Source organism: Xenopus tropicalis, chromosome 3, assembly GCF_000004195.4.
Source record: "Xenopus tropicalis strain Nigerian chromosome 3, UCB_Xtro_10.0, whole genome shotgun sequence".
Taxonomy (NCBI): domain Eukaryota; kingdom Metazoa; phylum Chordata; class Amphibia; order Anura; family Pipidae; genus Xenopus; species Xenopus tropicalis.
Window position 1 is genome coordinate 138349199 of NC_030679.2, and position 19142 is coordinate 138368340.

The 19142-nt window shown below is 43.2% G+C and overlaps 1 protein-coding gene across 2 annotated transcripts in view; it reads right to left on the minus strand.

The window, feature by feature from the left end:
- Positions 1-10786: 10786 nt before the first annotated feature.
- LOC101733959 (beta-1,3-galactosyltransferase 2-like) overlaps positions 10787-19142 on the minus strand; it is a 65634-nt gene continuing 57278 nt past the window's right edge. Inside the window, exon 2 of one of the 2 annotated variants that reach the window (XM_031899395.1) lies at positions 10787-12184. In XM_031899395.1, the coding sequence (XP_031755255.1) occupies positions 11452-12111 (660 nt within the window). In that variant the 5' untranslated portion in view covers positions 12112-12184 and the 3' untranslated portion in view covers positions 10787-11451. The remainder of the gene's footprint in view (positions 12185-19142) is intronic. The other variant, XR_004222092.1, reaches the window with a different exon arrangement.

A 19142-nucleotide genomic window follows, 5' to 3' on the forward strand; every position in this document is an offset into this window, starting at 1 on the left:
ATGTACAGAGAGACGGCTTTAGTCAGTCACAGATAGGCAATGTTATTCCTAGATAATGAAGGAGAAAATGGCATTAGCTCATTTGCTTCTCTGGGTTAAAGGAGAACTAAAGCCCCAAAAGGCTAGAATTGCTGTATTTTATAGAGTAAACATCCCATACCAATTTTGAGGTGGACCGGCCCTAAACCAATAATGTTCCATGGCTTCAAGTTGCCCCCAGCAGTTCCCCATCTTGGATCTTGTTAGGCCAACTTCTGTGTGTCAGTGGCACTGGGCACGCTCAGTGGGCTCTGGGCTGCTGTTGAGGAACAAAGCTTACGGGTTATTAGGAATAGTAATGAGTGAAATGTTTCACCAGGCATGGATTCACAGCGCATTTCCACGATTCGCCAGATGCTTTCACAAAATGGATGCAAAAATTTGGCTAAAAAAAATGATGCGCGCCTCCACAAAAATTGTTGCGCGTGACATTTTTTCACAGTTTCGCAAATTTTGAAACAGGACAGATTCACTCATCACTAATCAGGTATTAATAACATTAGAAGAAAGCGAGGTGACAAAAGCTGATGCTACAGGGCTGGTTATTAATTCCAATACAGAGTGCGCTTCTTTTTATGCCGCCATGTAATGTGAATCTGAATTAATTAGTAACCAGCCCAGCCTAATTAGTAACCAGCCCAGCCTAATAAGTAACCAGCCCAGCCTAATTAGTAATCAGCCCAGCCTAATAAGTAACCAGCCCAGCCTAATAAGTAACCAGCCCAGCCTAATTACTAATCAGCCCAGCCTAATTAGTAATCAGCCCAGCCTAATAAGTAACCAGCCCAGCCTAATAAGTAACCAGCCCAGCCTAATAAGTAATCAGCCCAGCCTTATAAGTAACCAGCCCAGCCTAATTAGTAATCAGCCCAGCCTAATAAGTAACCAGCCCAGCCTAATTAGTAATCAGCCCAGCCTAATAAGTAACCAGCCCAGCCTAATTAGTAATCAGCCCAGCCTTATAAGTAACCAGCCCAGCCTAATTAGTAATCAGCCCAGCCTAATAAGTAATCAGCCCAGCCTAATAAGTAACCAGCCCAGCCTAATTAGTAATCAGCCCAGCCTAATAAGTAACCAGCCCAGCCTAATAAGTAACCAGCCCAGCCTAATTAGTAATCAGCCCAGCCTAATAAGTAACCAGCCCAGCCTAATAAGTAACCAGCCAAGCCTAATTAGTACTCAGCCCAGCCTAATTAGTAATCAGCCCAGCCTAATAAGTAACCAGCCCAGCCTAATAAGTAACCAGCCCAGCCTAATTAGTAATCAGCCCAGCCTAATAAGTAATCAGCCCAGCCTAATTAGTAATCAGCCCAGCCTAATAAGTAACCAGCCCAGCCTAATTAGTAATCAGCCCAGCCTAATAAGTAACCAGCCCAGCCTAATTAGTAATCAGCCCAGCCTAATAAGTAACCAGCCCAGCCTAATTAGTAATCAGCCCAGCCTAATAAGTAACCAGCCCAGCCTAATTAATAATCAGCCCAGCCTAATAAGTAACCAGCCCAGCCTAATTAGTAATCAGCCCAGCCTTATAAGTAACCAGCCCAGCCTAATTAGTAATCAGCCCAACCTAATTAGTAATCAGCCCAGCCTAATAAGTAATCAGCCCAGCCTAATAAGTAACCAGCCCAGCCTAATTAGTAATCAGCCCAGCCTAATAAGTAATCAGCCCAGCCTAATAATTAACTAGCCCAGCCTAATTAGTAACCAGCCCAGCCTAATTAGTAATCAGCCCAGCCTAATTAGTAATCAGCCCAGCCTAATAAGTAACCAGCCCAGCCTAATAAGTAACCAGCCCAGCCTAATAAGTAATCAGCCCAGCCTTATAAGTAACCAGCCCAGCCTAATTAGTAATCAGCCCAGCCTAATAAGTAACCAGCCCAGCCTAATTAGTAATCAGCCCAGCCTAATAAGTAACCAGCCCAGCCTAATTAGTAATCAGCCCAGCCTTATAAGTAACCAGCCCAGCCTAATTAGTAATCAGCCCAGCCTAATAAGTAATCAGCCCAGCCTAATAAGTAACCAGCCCAGCCTAATTAGTAATCAGCCCAGCCTAATAAGTAACCAGCCCAGCCTAATAAGTAACCAGCCCAGCCTAATTAGTAATCAGCCCAGCCTAATAAGTAACCAGCCCAGCCTAATAAGTAACCAGCCAAGCCTAATTAGTAATCAGCCCAGCCTAATTAGTAATCAGCCCAGCCTAATAAGTAACCAGCCCAGCCTAATAAGTAACCAGCCCAGCCTAATTAGTAATCAGCCCAGCCTTATAAGTAACCAGCCCAGCCTAATTAGTAATCAGCCCAGCCTAATAAGTAACCAGCCCAGCTTAATTAGTAATCAGCCCAGCCTAATAAGTAACCAGCCCAGCCTAATTAGTAATCAGCCCAGCCTTATAAGTAACCAGCCCAGCCTAATTAGTAATCAGCCCAGCCTAATAAGTAACCAGCCCAGCCTAATTAGTAATCAGCCCAGCCTAATAAGTAACCAGCCCAGCCTAATTAGTAATCAGCCCAGCCTAATAAGTAACCAGCCCAGCCTAATTAGTAATCAGCCCAACCTAATTAGTAATCAGCCCAGCCTAATAAGTAATCAGCCCAGCCTAATAAGTAACCAGCCAAGCCTAATTAGTAATCAGCCCAGCCTAATAAGTAATCAGCCCAGCCTAATAATTAACTAGCCCAGCCTAATTAATAACCAGCCCAGCCTAATAAGTAACCAGCCCAGCCTAATTAGTAATCAGCCCAGCCTAATAAGTAACCAGCCCAGCCTAATTAGTAACCAGCCCAGCCTAATAAGTAACCAGCCCAGCCTAATTAGTAACCAGCCCATCCTATTTAGTAACCAGCCCAGCCTAATAAGTAAACAGCCCAGCCTAATTAGTAATCAGTCTAGCCTAATTAGTAATCACTCTAGCCTAATTAGTAACCAGCCCAGCCTAATTAGTAACCAGCCCAGCCTAATTAGTAACCAGCCCAGCCTAATTAGTAATCAGCCCAGCCTAATAAGTAACCAGCCCAGCCTAATTAGTAATCAGCCCAGCCTAATAAGTAACCAGCCCAGCCTAATTAGTAATCAGCCCAGCCTAATAAGTAACCAGCCCAGCCTAATTAGTAACCAGCCCAGCCTAATAAGTAACCAGCCCAGCCTAATTAGTAATCAGCCCAGCCTAATAAGTAACCAGCCCAGCCTAATTAGTAATCAGCCCAGCCTTATAAGTAACCAGCCCAGCCTAATTAGTAATCAGCCCAACCTAATTAGTAATCAGCCCAGCCTAATAAGTAACCAGGCCAGCCTAATTAGTAATCAGCCCAGCCTAATTAGTAATCAGCCCAGCCTAATAAGTAACCAGCCCAGCCTAATAAGTAACCAGCCCAGCCTAATTAGTAATCAGCCCAGCCTAATAAGTAACCAGCCCAGCCTAATTAGTAATCAGCCCAGCCTAATAAGTAACCAGCCCAGCCTAATAAGTAACAAGCCCAGCCTAATTAGTAATCAGCTCAGCCTAATAAGTAACCAGCCCAGCCTAATTAGTAATCAGCCCAGCCTAATAAATAACCAGCCCAGCCTAATTAGTAATCAGCCCAGCCTAATAAGTAACCAGCCCAGCCTAATTAGTAATCAGCCCAGCCTTATAAGTAACCAGCCCAGCCTAATTAGTAATCAGCCCAGCCTAATAAGTAATCAGCCCAGCCTAATAAGTAACCAGCCCAGCCTAATTAGTAATCAGCCCAGCCTAATAAGTAACCAGCCCATTCTAATAAGTAACCAGCCCAGCCTAATTAGTAATCAGCCCAGCCTAATAAGTAACCAGTCCAGCCTAATAAGTAACCAGCCCAGCCTAATTAGTAATCAGCCCAGCCTAATTAGTAATCAGCCCAGCCTAATAAGTAACCAGCCCAGCCTAATAAGTAACCAGCCCAGCCTAATTAGTAATCAGCCCAGCCTTATAAGTAACCAGCCCAGCCTAATTAGTAATCAGCCCAGCCTAATAAGTAACCAGCCCAGCCTAATAAGTAATCAGCCCAGCCTAATAAGTAACCAGCCCAGCCTAATTAGTAATCAGCCCAGCCTTATAAGTAACCAGCCCAGCCTAATTAGTAATCAGCCCAGCCTAATAAGTAACCAGCCCAGCCTAATTAGTAATCAGCCCAGCCTAATAAGTAACCAGCCCAGCCTAATTAGTAATCAGCCCAGCCTTATAAGTAACCAGCCCAGCCTAATTAGTAATCAGTCCAACCTAATTAGTAATCAGCCCAGCCTAATAAGTAATCAGCCCAGCCTAATAAGTAACCAGCCCAGCCTAATTAGTAATCAGCCCAGCCTAATAAGTAATCAGCCCAGCCTAATAATTAACTAGCCCAGCCTAATTAGTAACCAGCCCAGCCTAATAAGTAACCAGCCCAGCCTAATTAGTAATCAGCCCAGCCTAATAAGTAACCAGCCCAGCCTAATTAGTAATCAGCCCAGCCTAATAAGTAACCAGCCCAGCCTAATTAGTAATCAGCCCAGCCTAATAAGTAACCAGCCCAGCCTAATTAGTAACCAGCCCATCCTATTTAGTAACCAGCCCAGCCTAATAAGTAAACAGCCCAGCCTAATTAGTAATCACTCTAGCCTAATTAGTAATCACTCTAGCCTAATTAGTAACCAGCCCAGCCTAATTAGTAACCATCCCAGCCTAATTAGTAATCAGCCCAGCCTAATAATTAACTAGCCCAGCCTAATTAGTAACCAGCCCAGCCTAATAAGTAACCAGCCCAGCCTAATTAGTAATCAGCCCAGCCTAATAAGTAACCAGCCCAGCCTAATTAGTAATCAGCCCAGCCTAATAAGTAACCAGCCCAGCCTAATTAGTAACCAGCCCATCCTATTTAGTAACCAGCCCAGCCTAATAAGTAAACAGCCCAGCCTAATTAGTAATCACTCTAGCCTAATTAGTAATCACTCTAGCCTAATTAGTAACCAGCCCAGCCTAATTAGTAACCAGCCCAGCCTAATTAGTAATCAGCCCAGCCTAATAAGTAACCAGCCCAGCCTAATTAGTAATCAGCCCAGCCTAATAAGTAACCAGCCCAGCCTAATTAGTAATCAGCCCAGCCTAATAAGTAACCAGCCCAGCCTAATTAGTAATCAGCCCAGCCTAATAAGTAACCAGCCCAGCCTAATTAGTAATCAGCCCAGCCTAATAAGTAACCAGCCCAGCCTAATTAGTAATCAGCCCAGCCTAATAAGTAACCAGCCCAGCCTAATTAGTAATCAGCCCAACCTAATTAGTAATCAGCCCAGCCTAATAAGTAATCAGCCCAGCCTAATAAGTAACCAGCCCAGCCTAATTAGTAATCAGCCCAGCCTAATAAGTAATCAGCCCAGCCTAATAAGTAACTAGCCCATCCTAATTAGTAACCAGCCCAGCCTAATAAGTAACCAGCCCAGCCTAATTAGTAATCAGCCCAGCCTAATAAGTAACCAGCCCAGCCTAATTAGTAATCAGCCCAGCCTAATAAGTAACCAGCCCAGCCTAATTAGTAACCAGCCCATCCTATTTAGTAACCAGCCCAGCCTAATAAGTAAACAGCCCAGCCTAATTAGTAATCAGTCTAGCCTAATTAGTAATCACTCTAGCCTAATTAGTAACCAGCCCAGCCTAATTAGTAACCAGCCCAGCCTAATAAGTAACCAGCCCAGCCTAATTAGTAATCAGCCCAGCCTAATAAGTAACCAGCCCAGCCTAATTAGTAACCAGCCCAGCCTAATTAGTAACCAGCCCAGCCTAATTAGTAACCAGCCCAGCCTAATTAGTAACCAGCCCAGCCTAATAAGTAACCAGCCCAGCCTAATTAGTAACCAGCCCAGCCTAATTAGTAACCAGCCCAGCCTAATTAGTAACCAGCCCAGCCTAATTAGTAACCAGCCCAGCCTTATAAGTAACCAGCCCAGCCTAATTAGTAACCAGCCCAGCCTAATTAGTAACCAGACCAGCCTAATTAGTAACCAGCCCAGCCTAATAAGTAACCAGACCAGCCTAATTAGTAACCAGCCCAGCCTAATAAGTAACCAGCCCAGCCTAATTAGTAATCAGCCCAGCCTAATAAGTAACCAGCCCAGCCTAATTAGTAACCAGCCCAGCCTAATTAGTAACCAGCCCAGCCTAATAAGTAACCAGCCCAGCCTAATTAGTAACCAGCCCAGCCTAATTAGTAACCAGCCCAGCCTAATTAGTAACCAGCCCAGCCTAATAAGTAACCAGCCCAGCCTAATAAGTAACCAGACCAGCCTAATTAGTAACCAGCCCAGCCTAATAAGTAACCAGCCCAGCCTAATTAGTAACCAGCCCAGCCTAATTAGTAACCAGCCCAGCCTAATAAGTAACCAGCCCAGCCTAATTAGTAACCAGCCCAGCCTAATTAGTAAGCAGTATATTGTGTCCCTAAGCTCAGGTAAGTGCCAGTAACCCAGAGTAAGTGCTGGGAATCAGCAGGAAAGAAGGCGGGAGCTTAATGCTTCTCTGTAAGGCATTTCCATCGGTTACAGTCAGTGGAATGGGAATACATGCAATTGATTGGTCGTTTATAGGTTTTGCCTCAATCACATGCAGTGTGTCAACTTAAATTTGATTAGAAACTCTAAGGAATCTAACTAGAAACTCTAGAAAATCTAATTTGTAACCATAAGGGGAGTCACGTAAAGATACAGCCTGGATTGGGCTCTTGAGCAATAACAAACGATAAGGATATGTGATTTCTATTGCTGCCACTAGGTGGCGCTGAATGAAAACATAAAAGCAATAGATGAGACTACATTGGCTGTAGTTACTGATAGTGACTGGTATAAATGCCCTGCAGCAGACTGTAACCTCTCATCGAAATGGTGCCCCATTGCATTCTGAGAAACACTGTTTGATTTATTTTATTTTAAACTACAGGCCGGGGGGGGGGGGGGGGGTTAGCTCTGGGGAGAATGCTTATGTGCCTTCTTCACACATTTTATCTTAAGCAGCTTTCAGGCTGAGCCCGTTGTCACTGCCTCCCCTCACAGAAGGGCCAGTCCCACAGTTTGGGGGGCACTCACACCAGTACCAATAGGAGGTACGGCCTAAATACTGTGCCTTGTGCTGGGATCCAAATCTGGCTCTGGGCAAAGAGAGAACCGGTACAAGGTGCCCTGTACTTATGTACTTAAAGGGGACACATTACTGATATATATATATACAGTATATATTACCCATATGGCTTCGTGTAAAGTTGCTCAGAGTTCTCTGCTGTCAGTGTTTGCCATTTACATCAGTTATTTGCAATAATTATATTGGGTCGAAAATCCCACAAACTGTTCTTCGACTTCAGCTGATTCTTCCGCTTTTTCTTCTTATTCTTAGCGCCCCCCATTTTCTAAACGCTACTCCTCCTATAGTTTTAGGGGTACAACACCCAAACTCCCCACACTTCTTCACCCTATAGCGGAGCAGGCTGCTTGTGCTTTCTGAGATGGAAAGCTTTGTGCCTGTGAGGGGCAACTTTACCTTAAGTGGCACCTAACCAGGGGCAGAAATAGCCCCACCCCAGTAACTATAGGATTTGATTTTTAAAAAATGTTTAAAAGGAAAACTGTACCTTTAGAAGCAAAACATAACCAACAGACAGTTTACATTATATTAAGTGACTCATAAAAGAATCTCCCCAAACTGGAATATATATATATACAGTGGTGTGAAAAACTATTTGCCCCCTTCCTGATTTCTTATTCTTTTGCATGTTTGTCACACAAAATGTTTCTGATCATCAAACACATTTAACTATTAGTCAAAGATAACACAAGTAAACACAAAATGCAGTTTTTAAATGAGGGTTTTTTATTATTTAGGGAGAAAAAAAATCCAAACCTACATGGCCCTGTGTGAAAAAGTAATTGCCCCCTGAACCTAATAACTGGTTGGGCCACCCTTAGCAGCAATAACTGCAATCAAGCGTTTGCGATAACTTGCAACGAGTCTTTTACAGCGCTCTGGAGGAATTTTGGCCCACTCATCTTTGCAGAATTGTTGTAATTCAGCTTTATTTGAGGGTTTTCTAGCATGAACCGCCTTTTTAAGGTCATGCCACAACATCTCAATAGGATTCAGGTCAGGACTTTGACTAGGCCACTCCAAAGTCTTCATTTTGTTTTTCTTCAGCCATTCAGAGGTGGATTTGCTGGTGTGTTTTGGGTTTCGCGCCAACTCTTTTTATCCCTCTTTTCATTTTTCAAATGTTGGGAGGTATGTTTCTGCACAAACTAAGTAAACTATTTACTCTGATAAGCAGCTCCGCTTATCTGGGGTGGGGCACCCCGAGTCTAAAACCGTCTAAGAAATCATCCCAAAAACATTGTAGAATTCAGTCTTTTGAACATTAATTATATATTCACAATGGTGGCTATAACTTTTTAATACGTTAAAAAGTGCTCTTAAGAATACAGGTGTGAGATTTGTTATCTGGAAATCCATTATCCAGAAAGCGCTGAATTACAGGAAGGCCATCTCCCATAGACTCCATTTTAGTTAAACAATTTCAAAAATCATTTCCTTTTTCTCTTTAATAATAAAACAGTACCTGTACTTGATCCCAACTAAGATATAATTACCCCTTATTGGGGGCAGAACAGCCCTATTGGGTTTATTTCATGGTTAAATGATTCCCTTTTCTCTGTAATAATAAAACAGTACCTGTACTTGATCCCAACTAAGATATAATTACCCCTTATTGGGGGCAGAACAGCCCTATTGGGTTTATTTAATGGTTAAATGATTCCCTTTTCTCTGTAATAATAAAACAGTACCTGTACTTGATCCCAACTAAGATATAATTACCCCTTATTGGGGCAGAACAGCCCTATTGGGTTTATTTCATGGTTAAATGATTCCCTTTTCTCTGTAATAATAAAACAGTACCTGTACTTGATCCCAACTAAGATATAATTACCCCTTATTGGGGGCAGAACAGCCCTATTGGGTTTATTTCATGTTTAAATGATTTGTTAGTAGACTTAAGGTAGGGCGATCCAAATTATGGATTATGGCTTATCCAGAAACCCCAGCTCCAAAGCATTATGGATAATAGGTCCAATACCTGTATTAGGGTTTCAAATTACTAGAAGTAGATCATCTGCACCTTATTGTGGGGTCTATAGATACACTGTGAAATGAACTGGACAAAGTCAAACTTAAAATGAGTTGAAATATTCATATCAGTGGCAAAAGGGGGCACTCTTCTCTACTGCCCCTAAAGGTATGAAAAGGAGCTGAAATCCCCTGCCACTGAACTTTGGGCACTATAACAAGTTCTAATTAGATGTTTAAAGGGACCTCTAGTTCCAAATGCTCCCATGTAATTACATAAATGATACCAGAATAGATTATCAAAAGCAGAGACATGACTGGCAAGACCTTGATTCCCATACCTGGATAGCTGGGAGGTATGATATAGTGCCAGGGGCATAACTAGAAACTGTGCCCAGTGCCCCCCCTTCCAAGAATCCCGTGTCTGATTAGCTCACACACGGAGCACTGAGGACCGGAAGCACAGAAATCCCCGGCGCACCCAGACCCCAGTACTCTGGGTGTGAGCTCAGGTGCAGCTGGGTGGCATGTTGCCCCTTAATCCGTGCCACCCTAGGCCCAGGCCTTTGTGCCCCACAGGAAAAATCATTTCTGGACCCCTAAACTTTATGGAATATCTCATTCCCAAACATTTTATGAATCTGCCCCATTTGGCTCACTGGACCCCTAAGTAGTCGAACAACTCTGCTTCCTCTATAGCAGAGATCCCCAACCAGTGGCCCGGGGGCAACATGTTGCTCACCAACCCCTTGGGTGTTGCTCCCAGTGGCCTCAAAGTAGGTGCCCATTTATACATTTCTGGCTTGGAGGTAAGTTTTGGAAGTTTTACCCCAAGCAGAACCTCCAGCAGGCCAGCAGCCCACATTGGGCTACCAAATAGCCAATCACAGCCCTTATTTGAACTTTTTTCATGCTTGTGTGGCTCCCCAACACATCTGAGTGTGGCTTATGAGTAGCAAAGGTTGGGGACCCCTGCTCTATAGTTACCCTACTAGTTGCTGCTTAGGTTACCTGCTTCCATCTTGTACTAAGGCTGATTAGGGAGAATCATTTCCTGAGCTTAAAAGACATATAAAAAAACAAATGTATTTCTTTAAATTACTATGTATATACAATTATTATTAAACAATTAAATCAAAGATTCAGCCTCAAAGGTTTTTGAAGACTTTTCCTCCCCTTTTGTTCTGTAAAACAGTAGCCTATCAAAGGAAGGCCACAAGCAGCTTCCTGTTCCGCAGACCAGGAAGTCAGAAGTGAAACAGGAAATTCACCTTTGCACATTTCTGTCTTCCTAAATAAAAGCTTTAAGTTGTGCTTGTTCATAAAAAGGAACTGTTCGGTGTAAACATGAAACTAGCTGAATAGACAGACTGTGCAAAATAATTTATATAAAACATTTTCTCAATATAGCTAGTTAGGCAAAAATTTAATCTATAAAGGCTGGATTGAGCAGATGCCTAACATAATAGCCAAAACACTACTTCCTACTTTGCAGCTCTCTCAGCTGTTACCAGTAAGTAACCAAGCAGTGACTTGAGGGGGGACTATATGGGACATAACCTTTTGAATCTGAGTGTTAAGGATCAAAAAGTGAAAGCAGGAAGTAGTGTTCTGGCTATTATGTTAGGCCTTTATAGATTACATTTTTTGTTAGATAACTATATTAGAAACATTTTTATTTTGCACAGCCTATTTACAGAGTTTTATTTTTACACTCAAATGTTCTTTAAGGTCAGCACAGATCAGATTCTTTCTCTTTTCTCTTTTCTTTAAAGAGTAAGGGAGGCGGGGCTTTCTCTTCCTAGCCGATTATGGGCAGTGGCAGCAGCATCTCAATCAGAAACATTTCCAATCTGAGTTAAGCAGTGCATTCAAGATACCCCATGTGATAGCACTTTGAGGAACACAGAGAACCCACAGCTCAAACAAAAGTCTCAACCCCAGACAGTATGACTAACGGCATGAACAAGAGGGGAGTAAGAAGTATTATGAGCCCATTGCTCTTCATCTTTCAAGTGCAGTCATCCAGAGCCTTGAGGAAATCAGGCCACAACTTCAGCAACTCGTCTGGGCTGTAATGATGATCAGTAACAAGCTTGGTAAATTGGCACCTATTGTACTGTGCCCTTTCTCCTACAAACCAATTGCCCCCAGGCTTGGAGATCTGAACCCCCATCCTTTCTAAGCAGATACCTACAAAGACATCCTCAAATGGAAAAAGGGCCAACCCCATTGCTTCTTTGTATATCCTTGGTGACAAGTCCCCGGAGAAGACATAGCCTGTGCCGGAACAGTAGGTAGGATAATAACTTTTAGAGTACATTTCATATGGTATATACCACTTGCTTCCCCTGTTCCTGTAGGGCACGCTGATTGTTATTATCAACCCTGTGAAAAATTCCAGCTTGAGGGGCTTCTCCGGCTGTAAGATCTGCCTTCACCAGGAACCAAGGGTTGAAGAACATGTCAGCGTCAACCTTCATGACATAGCTGGCTCGGGGGCAGAGACGGCTAACCCACTCTATACCCATCAGTGTTTTGACGGTCAGATTCCGATAGGTGTCCAGGAAATCCTGTTGGACGATATCATGGAATGTAGAACTCTCTTGTTGCACAGATATTTCTATGTCATTAACAAAGGACCTGCCCAGAAGGAAAATCCTTTTGATGGAGATTCCAGGGATTAAACTTTCATTGGCCCAAGTCTTCCTCAGGGCGTCCCTGACAAGAACATCTTGGGGCATGGAAGGGATGAGCAGCACTAAGAATGGGGCTTCTCCTCTACATTTTAATGGCTCCTCTATGAGATAAGGGTACAAGGGTCCCACAATTCTGGGATGCACTGTGCTCGGAATCCAAATTCTATTTCCGAAATAAAAGTGGAATGTCATGAAGGCCAATGTAGCCAAAAACAGAAATGACAAACAGAACTTCAGTATTTTCACTTTGATTGTCCTTAGATTTTGAGTCATTCTTTTGCCCATTGTTTTACAAGGACAGAGTACAGGAAACAGACAGTTGTTTTAAAGTCAGATTGGATGTTGAACAGTAGAGAACCTGGAAAAACAAGCAATAGAAAATAGCAATAGTTCAAAACACAAACAGAATAACAAAGATAAAGTGTAACGTTGCTTAGAATAGGTTCATTAGCTTTTTAGAGATGTATTTGTATTGTGCTTAGTTCCTGTTCTATGAGATAAAGTAAGAGATGGTGCCTATAGTAGCAGTGGGGGGATAATAGCCTCTGGGAAGGGACTGTGGCTGTGGGATAGCAGGTATAGTAGGGAGAGATGGTGCCTATAGTAGCAGTGGGGGGATAATAGCCTCTGGGAAGGGACTGGGGCTGTGGGATAGCAGGTATAGTAGGGAGAGATGGTGCCTATAGTAGCAGTGGGGGGATAATAGCCTCTGGGAAGGGACTGGGGCTGTGGGATAGCAGGTATAGTAGGGAGAGATGGTGCCTATAGTAGCAGTGGGGGGATAATAGCCTCTGGGAAGGGACTGGGGCTGTGGGATAGCAGGTATAGTAGGGAGAGATGGTGCCTATAGTAGCAATGGGGGGATAATAGCCTCTGGGAAGGGACTGTGGCTGTGGGATAGCAGGTATAATAGGGAGAGATGGTGCCTATAGTAGCAGTGGGGGGATAATAGCCTCTGGGAAGGGACTGGGGCTGTGGGATAGCAGGTATAGTAGGGAGAGATGGTGCCTATAGTAGCAGTGGGGGGAAAATAGCCTCTGGGAAGGGACTGGGGCTGTGGGAAAGCAGGTATAGTAGGGAGAGATGGTGCCTATAGTAGCAGTGGGGGATAATAGCCTCTGGGAAGGGACTGGGGCTGTGAGATAGCAGGTATAGTAGGGAGAGATGGTGCCTATAGTAGCAGTGGGGGGATAATAGCCTCTGGGAAGGGACTGGGACTGTGGGATAGTAGGTATAGTAGGGAGAGATGGTGCCTATAGTAGCAGTGGGGGGATAATAGCCTCTGGGAAGGGACTGGGGCTGTGGGATAGCAGGTATAGTAGGGAGAGATGGTGCCTATAGTAGCAGTGGGGGGATAATAGCCTCTGGGAAGGGACTGGGGCTGTGGGATAGCAGGTATAGTAGGGAGAGATGGTGCCTATAGTAGCAGTGGGGGGATAATAGCCTCTGGGAAGGGACTGGGGCTGTGGGATAGCAGGTATAGTAGGGAGAGATGGTGCCTATAGTAGCAATGGGGGGATAATAGCCTCTGGGAAGGGACTGGGGCTGTGGGATAGCAGGTATAGTAGGGAGAGATGGTGCCTATAGTAGCAGTGGGATAATAGCCTCTGGGAAGGGACTGGGGCTGTGGGATAGCAGGTATAGTAGGGAGAGATGGTGCCTATAGTAGCAGTGGGGGATAATAGCCTCTGGGAAGGGACTGGGGCTGTGGGATAGCAGGTATAGTAGGGAGAGATGGTGCCTATAGTAGCAGTGGGGGGATAATAGCCTCTGGGAAGGGACTGGGGCTGTGGGATAGCAGGTATAGTAGGGAGAGATGGTGCCTATAGTAGCAGTGGGGGGATAATAGCCTCTGGGAAGGGACTGGGGCTGTGGGATAGCAGGTATAGTAGGGAGAGATGGTGCCTATAGTAGCAGTGGGAAGGGGCTGTGGCCCTGCTAGGAACATAGGGCAGTTAATAGCAGATAGACAAAAACAGTTCCTTCTTCCAAGCCCTTGTAACATACTATCAGGAGGTAAAACTGCCAGTAAACCTGTCATAGCATAAAAAACAGATAATTCTGCAGGTAAATCTTTTTAAAAAGGTAATTTCTCCATTTTCATACTCACAGCCCTTTACAAATTCGGGTACCATTTGTGCCTTCCTACATCTCCCCTATTAATATTATTGGCAGCAAAACTCCGTGTCCCATAGCTCCCTCCCGAAATGGAAAATCCGCCATTTCTTTGCTAGACTGAAACCCAACGCTGCCTGAATTAGACAAGGAGGCTTAGAATTCACAAACACAGATTGGATACACTTGGTACCTCATTGAGGGAAACAATACTTCAGCCGGAGGATTAGCTACCGACTAACTGGCACTGGTGGCTTCGCTCCTGGAACGTCAAGGAAGGCACTTGGCACGGGAGTCGGCTCTGGAGGCGCATCAGTCAGGGTGCGGTTAGTCTGAGATGGAGAGCGATGCGCGAGGAGGCGATGGGCGGAGTCTGATACGGGGTAGGCAGCGAGCCGCTATACCAGGGGATTTGCAGAGGTAAAGTGACAGGATGGGTTATACAGGTATGGGACCTGTTATTTAGAATGCTCAGGACCTGGGGTTTTCCAGATAAGGGGTCTTTCCATAATTCGGATCTCCATATCTTAAATCTACTAAATAATTATTTAAACAGTAATTAAACCCAATGGGATTGTTCTGCCCCCAATAAGGGGTAATTATATCTTAGTTGGGATCAAGTACAAGGTACTGTTTTATTATTACAGAGAAAAGGGAATCATTTAACCATGAAATAAACCCAATAGGGCTGTTCTGCCCCCAATAAGGGGTAATTATATCTTAGTTGGGATCAAGTACAGGTACTGTTTTATTATTACAGAGAAAAGGGAATCATTTAACCATTAAATAAACCCAATAGGGCTGTTCTGCCCCAATAAGGGGTAATTATATCTTAGTTGGGATCAAGTACAGGTACTGTTTTATTATTACAGAGAAAAGGGAATCATTTAACCATTAAATAAACCCAATAGGGCTGTTCTACCCCAATAAGGGGTAATTATATCTTAGTTGGGATCAAGTACAGGTACTGTTTTATTATTACAGAGAAAAGGGAATCATTTAACCATTAAATAAACCCAATAGGGCTGTTCTACCCCAATAAGGGGTAATTATATCTTAGTTGGGATCAAGTACAGGTACTGTTTTATTATTACAGAGAAAAGGGAATCATTTAACCATTAAATAAACCCAATAGGGCTGTTCTGCCCCCAATAAGGGGTAATTATATCTTAGTTGGGATCAAGTACAGGTACTGTTTTATTATTACAGAGAAAAGGGAATCATTTAACCATGAAATAAACCCAATAGGGCTGTTCTGCCCCCAATAAGGGGTAATTATATCTTAGTTGGGATCAAGTACAGGTACTGTTTTATTATTACAGAGAAAAGGGAATCATTTAACCATGAAATAAACCCAATAGGGCTGTTCTGCCCCAATAAGGGGTAATTATATCTTAGTTGGGATCAAGTACAGGTACTGTTTTATTATTACAGAGAAAAGGGAATCATTTAACCATTAAATAAACCCAATAGGATTGTTCTGCCCCCAATAAGGGGTAATTATATCTTAGTTGGGATCAAGTACAGGTACTGTTTTATTATTACAGAGAAAAGGGAATCATTTAACCATTAAATAAACCCAATAGGGCTGTTCTACCCCAATAAGGGGTAATTATATCTTAGTTGGGATCAATTACAAGGAACTGTTTTATTATTACAGAGAAAAGGGAATCATTTAACCATGAAATAAACCCAATAGGGCTGTTCTGCCCCCAATAAGGGGTAATTATATCTTAGTTGGGATCAAGTACAGGTACTGTTTTATTATTACAGTGAAAAAGGAAATACTTTTTAAAAAAAGTGAATTACTTAATTTAAATGGAGTCTATAAGAGATGGCCTTTCAGCAATTCGGGAGCCTCCTGGATAACGGGTTTCTGGATAATGGGTCCCATACTTGAGTACCTGTATAGGGGCTGGAGAGGCGGAGTAAGAGATTTGAGTACCTGTATAGGGGCTGGAGAGGTGGAGTAAGAGGTTTGAGTACCTGTATAGGGGCTGGAGAGGCCGAGTAAGAGGTTTGAGTACCTGTATAGGGGCTGGAGAGGCCGAGTAAGAGGTTTGAGTACCTGTATAGGGGCTGGAGAGGCGGAGTAAGAGGTTTGAGTACCTGTATAGGGGCTGGAGAGGCAGAGTAAGAGGTTTGAGTACCTGTATAGGGGCTGGAGAGGCAGAGTAAGAGGTTTGAGTACCTGTATAGGGGCTGGAGAGGCTGAGTAAGAGGTTTGAGTACCTGTATAGGGGCTTGAGAGGCGGAGTAAGAGGTTTGAGTACCTGTATAGGGGCTGGAGAGGCGGAGTAAGAGGTTTGAGTACCTGTATAGGGGCTGGAGAGGCGGAGTAAGAGGTTTGAGTACCTGTAATGGGGCTGGAGAGGCGGAGTCAGAGGTTTGAGTACCTGTAATGGGGCTGGAGAGGCGGAGTCAGAGGTTTGAGTACCTGTATAGGGGCTGGAGAGGCGGAGTCAGAGGTTTGAGTACCTGTATAGGGGCTGGAGAGTAAGAGTAAGAGCAACAGCCAATCCATTACATTTCATTGGTTAATATTTAAACTGATGCCATCATTTAAGTATTAATTCCAGAGTTTTTAAACTTTCCAGAGTTAGAAAAAGTGGGTGGCGTCACCAACAGCCAATCACATTTCACCTATTTACTTTCAATGGTGACGTGTAAAATGCTGTCAGTTTCACAATTTTCAGATTTCATCCATTGCATTTTACTGGTTGAAATGTAAAATGCTGCCGTTCTCACACTATTTATGCCAGGGTGCCCCCTGTTTGTCACTGGGTGACTGCAGTTCCAGGTTAGAAAAAGCAGGCGGAGCCACCAACCGCCAATCAGAAGCCACTCATTGACTTTCAGTGGGGAAATTTAAATTGCTGCCATTCAGACACTATTAAAACCAGGGTCCCCAAACTTTGCACAATGGTTTTTACTATATAACTGTGGCCCAAGGTTAGGCAAAGTGGGCGGAGCCAACAACAGCCAATCAGATTTCATCCAGTGACTTCATGTTTTTCAACCCAACATGAAGTTTGTTCTCAATCTTCCCTTTCTAGTTAATTCTATTTGTAGATGATTTTTTGATACCGGTATAAACGGCATCACGAAGAGTAACAGGAGTGCCCATTGCTGTCCTGCTTTTTTTTTTTCTTAGTTACAAAATAAATTAATATAAATAGCCAAAGTGCCTAGAAGGGAATTCTGAGCCATTTTACAAGTAATTGTAAGTCCTTCAAATGGTTGTTCGCCTTTGAGTTGAGCTTTTACTTTTTGTTGAGAGCACTATTCTTTGGCAATTTGCAATTGGTCTTCATTATTATTTATTATTTGTAGTTTTTTTTTTTTTTTTAATTATTTCAATTTTTGTTCAGCAGCTCTCCAGTTTGGAGTTTCAACAGCTATCTAGTTGCTAGGGTGCAAATGACCTTAGCAACCAGAGAGTTATTTGAATGAGAGACTGATATACAAATAGGAGAGGGCCTAAATAAAAAATAAGTTTAATTGTTATTGTTACTTTTTTAAACTGTAGCCTCACAGAGCAATGGATTGTGGCTGCCGGGGTCAGTGACCCCCATTTAAAAGCTGAAAAGTTGCTTACAATTGGCCATTCTATAACATACAAAAAAATAAATGTGAACCCCTTCCTTTTACACCTGCCTTCAGTCCTGTTTATAGAGAGGCACGTGACTCCTTGTGCTCCATTCTGAGATGGAAAGCTTTGTGCCTGTGAGGGGCAACTTTACTTTAAGTGGCACCAGGGGCAGAAACGTATACCTTCAGAAGCAAAACTTAACCAACAGACAGTTTATATCATATTAAGTGGCCTATTAAAGAATTTTCCCAAACTGGAATATATATATCAGTAAATATTGGTCTTTTATATCCTTTCCCTTGAGCCGCCATTTTGTGATGGGCTGTGTGCTCCCTCAGAGATCAGCTGACAGGAAGTGATGCAGCTCTAACTGTAACAGGAAGTAGTGTGGGAGCAAAAGGCAGAACTCTGTCCATTCATTGGCTGATGGGGCCTAGCATGTATGTGTGCCTTGGGGGCACAGGGGAGAGGGATGGCCCTACATAGTTGGTAGATATATGACACTATGGGGAGTTTGCAGGGTGCCCCCATTAATAATGAACCCTTGGGTATTTCACACTATTTGGACTCCAGTTCTGCAGCTGATCCCACAAGGCATTGGGTTCCCCCCTGGCCATACTGCCCTGGGATAGCCAATAGCTGCTCCCCATGTACCGTATACAGGTATCAATGTGAGAGCGCTCCAGGCAGCAACACCACTGAGCCATTTCTAATGTTTACAGCTTGTTCATTTTTGGCATTTTCTCTATTGGTTAGTGGCACCCGGGGCAGTAAGGAACCCAGGAAAGTGAATTCTTACATTACAGGGGTGTGGGAAGGTCCTGCTCCATAACTTACAATATTAGCTTTTCCCTTTTATTTTCTGCACAAACTAAGTAAACTATTTACTCTGATAAGCAGCGCCGTCCATCTGGAATGGGGCACCCCGACCCACAGAGCTTACAATCTAATTTATTAGCCTGAAGCTTATGGATCATTAATCAGCTGTGCCCAAGGGTTGGTGCTACAATTATATAGATTGTAAGCTCTACGGGACAGGGACCTCCATCCTCTTGTGTTTTTGGCTCTTATTGCAACTGTATCTTGTATTTATTTGTCTTTATTGTAAAACTTTGTATTTATCTATTATCTTAATAACCCCCTGTTTGTATTAATGGATTCTACTGTACAGCGCTGCGAACATAAGTAGCACTTTATAAATAAAGATATACATACGTACATATAACATACCTCCCAATGATTCCTTTAGGTGAGACACCCCTGATCTCCAGATACCTACACAAACATATCTCACTGGGAAATGGGCCGGGTACAATAAGCGCTGCAGCAAGTTATCCCCTACTTTATCACTGGGGATGAGTGAATTCTTTTGCCTGATAAATTAGTGAATTTCATCATGTGTTTTGTTTCACCAGGGAAAAAAAATATTCTTTTGTGTGGGAAAAAATATGCAAAAAATCCCAATGCATTCAGCGTGAAAAAAAACCATGGCAATGACTCCAATGCATCAATGGAAAAGATCTACATCTTAAAGAAACACTCTCGCCCCTTTAGATGTAATATAGCATTCATGTATTTCTCATACTATATGTAGGGACCCATGGGTATT